General features: G+C 41.1%; 1 protein-coding gene across 1 annotated transcript; it reads right to left on the minus strand.

Annotated features, from left to right (window-relative positions):
• Window positions 1–1,075: 1,075 nt before the first annotated feature.
• Window positions 1,076–1,999, minus strand: LOC107024966. The gene has a single exon (XM_015225868.1). It carries the CDS (start codon window positions 1,997–1,999, stop codon window positions 1,076–1,078), a length of 924 nt encoding a protein of 307 aa, XP_015081354.1.
• Between the last annotated feature and the right edge of the window lie 452 nt (window positions 2,000–2,451).

Below are 2,451 nucleotides of genomic sequence, written 5' to 3' on the forward strand. Positions count from 1 at the left end.
GACCCTCCTCAAAAAATTGTCCCGGTCTAAAATATATAAGAACTCTCATGACTGCTCTGTTAATTCTGAGGTTGCTCATTCTTGAACCTTGAGGCCCCTCCTCAAAATTTTGTCCCAGTTTACCTCAATAAGTAACAAATGACATTTGTGGAATTTTTGAGATCATCTCAAAAATTCTGTCCCAGTTGCAAACTAGATTATCGTAATTTTGAGATCCACCCAAGGCTAACTCCGTAGAATTTTGGTCTTCTATTTTGACTTGTTGAAGAAGTCCAACTTCAAATGAATTTTTGAGATCCTCTCAAAAATTCTGTCCCAGTTTCCATTATGAAGAGAAATGGAAATCTTACTGGGTATATGACCGAGCCGTTGTGGCGCCTACGTATCCCATTGGAGCAGGAATCAGGTCAAACGTAGTTCCCCCTCTCAAGGATTAACAAAAATAGGAAGTTTTGATAAAGAAACGACCGAGGCCGACATAGGCCGCCTACGTATCTCATTATTGAGAAATCAGGTCGAACGTAGTTCAAACCGCAAAATTTTGGTTTCTGTTTTGACTCATTAAAGAAGTCCCACTTCAAATGAATTTTTGAGATCCTCTCAGAAATTCTGTCCCAGTTTCCATTATGAAGAGAAATGGAAATTTCACTGGGAATATGACCAAGCCGTTGTGGCGCCTACGTATCCCGTTGGAGCAGGAATCAGGTCAAACGTAGTTCAGACCTAACAAAATAATTGAAGGGGATAAATGGGGTGACCGAAGCCGACATAGGCTGCCTACGTATCTCGTTCTCGAGAATTCAGGTCAGACGTAGTTCGTTACAAGAAATGTGCGATACATTTTCAAAAGAAAGGTAACAAAACTTCATATGCAAAATTTGGCCAATGTTGGGCATTCTTCTTCTCGACCTTTGATGATGAATATCTTCAAATGACTCAGTTCAGAAATGTCTTGTACTCACTCTTGAGCATCCAATGTGTCATTCATTCAGGTGGTTTCCTCAATATTGATCAAGTTGTTGTTGATCAAGTTTTGTATCTTGTGCTTCAGAGCTGAACAATTCTCTGTGTCATGTCAAACGGCTCCTGAATGATAAGCACATCTGTGGTCAGCTCTGTAAAATTTTCCCAAAGGGTTGGCTGTTCTTCCTTCTATAGGATGGAGCATACCCATTGCCTTCAACCTTTCATAAAGTTGAGTTTGAGATTCCCTTAATGGTGTAAATACTTTAGGAGCCTTTCTGAATTTTGGGCGAGGAAATTTTTCCTGACTGACATTATGGTTTTGATATTTCCTTTGAGAAGCTGGCCTCATACGGGTAGCCGTGATCATACTTACCTCCTCCACTTTTCCTTTTGATTTATCCATATCACTAATTCTGGTAGATTTTCCATTAGATCGCAATGCGGTAAGTTTGGTGAGCTTTCCAGTCTTGAAACCATCTTCCAAAGCTTCTCCCACTTTGACAATCTCGACAAACTTTTGTCCCATTATACACACCATTCTTTCATAGTACTCAGGCTCTTGAGTACAAATGAACATTTCAGTGATCTCACGTTCGGACATGGGAGGTTGAACTCTTGCAGCCTCTTTTCTCCAACGAAGAGCGTACTCTCGATAATTTTCTGTAGACTTGTGTTTAATCTTCTCCAAGTAGTAGCGATCTGGGGCATCTTCTATGTTATGTCCAAATCTTTCTGTGAAATCCTTTGCGAGTGCATTCCAACTTTTCAATTGTTTCAGTTCCTGTGATGTAAGCCACTCCAAAGCTTCTCCACTTAGACTTCGACTGAAGAGACGCATCAACAATGCTTCATTTTTGCCAACTCCCACGAGTTGATCACAATAAACTTTCAAATGTGCTAGAGGATTTCCTGTTCCGTTAAAAGTGACAAACTTTGGCACTTTGAACCCTTCTGGTAGGTCGAGATTCGGATGGATACATAAATCCTTATAGCTTAATCCATCGACTTCGGAAATATAGTGCAACTCCTTCATGGCTTTCCTGATCTCTTCTTCATATTCACCTTGAGTACCTCTTCTTTCGACCTCCACTCTCTCTCCTGTTTCTTATAGTGCTCAAGCTCGGAACAATCGACATGAGGTTCATTTGGAATTGGGATTTGGAAAGTAGTCTTTTGAGGTATGGGTGGAACAATGGAGGGATTCTGGGTATTGTGAGTGGCTTGATAATTTTGGGGGAAAGTTTGAGGATCGGTATTTTGGTTTTGAAGATGGGGGAAGGTTGGAGCATTGTTCATATTTTGGTTTTGAGGGAGATGGAGGATTTGAAGGTTAGTATTTTGAGGATGTTGTGGTGCTTGACACAACATGGTGGCGTGACGGGGATTGGAGGTAGTTAAGTCAATGGTTGGAGGATTTTGAGTGGGGTTAGAGAGAAGGTTCTGAACTTGTTCCGCGTTTGAGGGAGGAAAGTGGAGTGGAGGTCT

This window comes from Solanum pennellii, chromosome 7 (genome assembly GCF_001406875.1).
Source record: "Solanum pennellii chromosome 7, SPENNV200".
NCBI lineage: Eukaryota > Viridiplantae > Streptophyta > Magnoliopsida > Solanales > Solanaceae > Solanum > Solanum pennellii.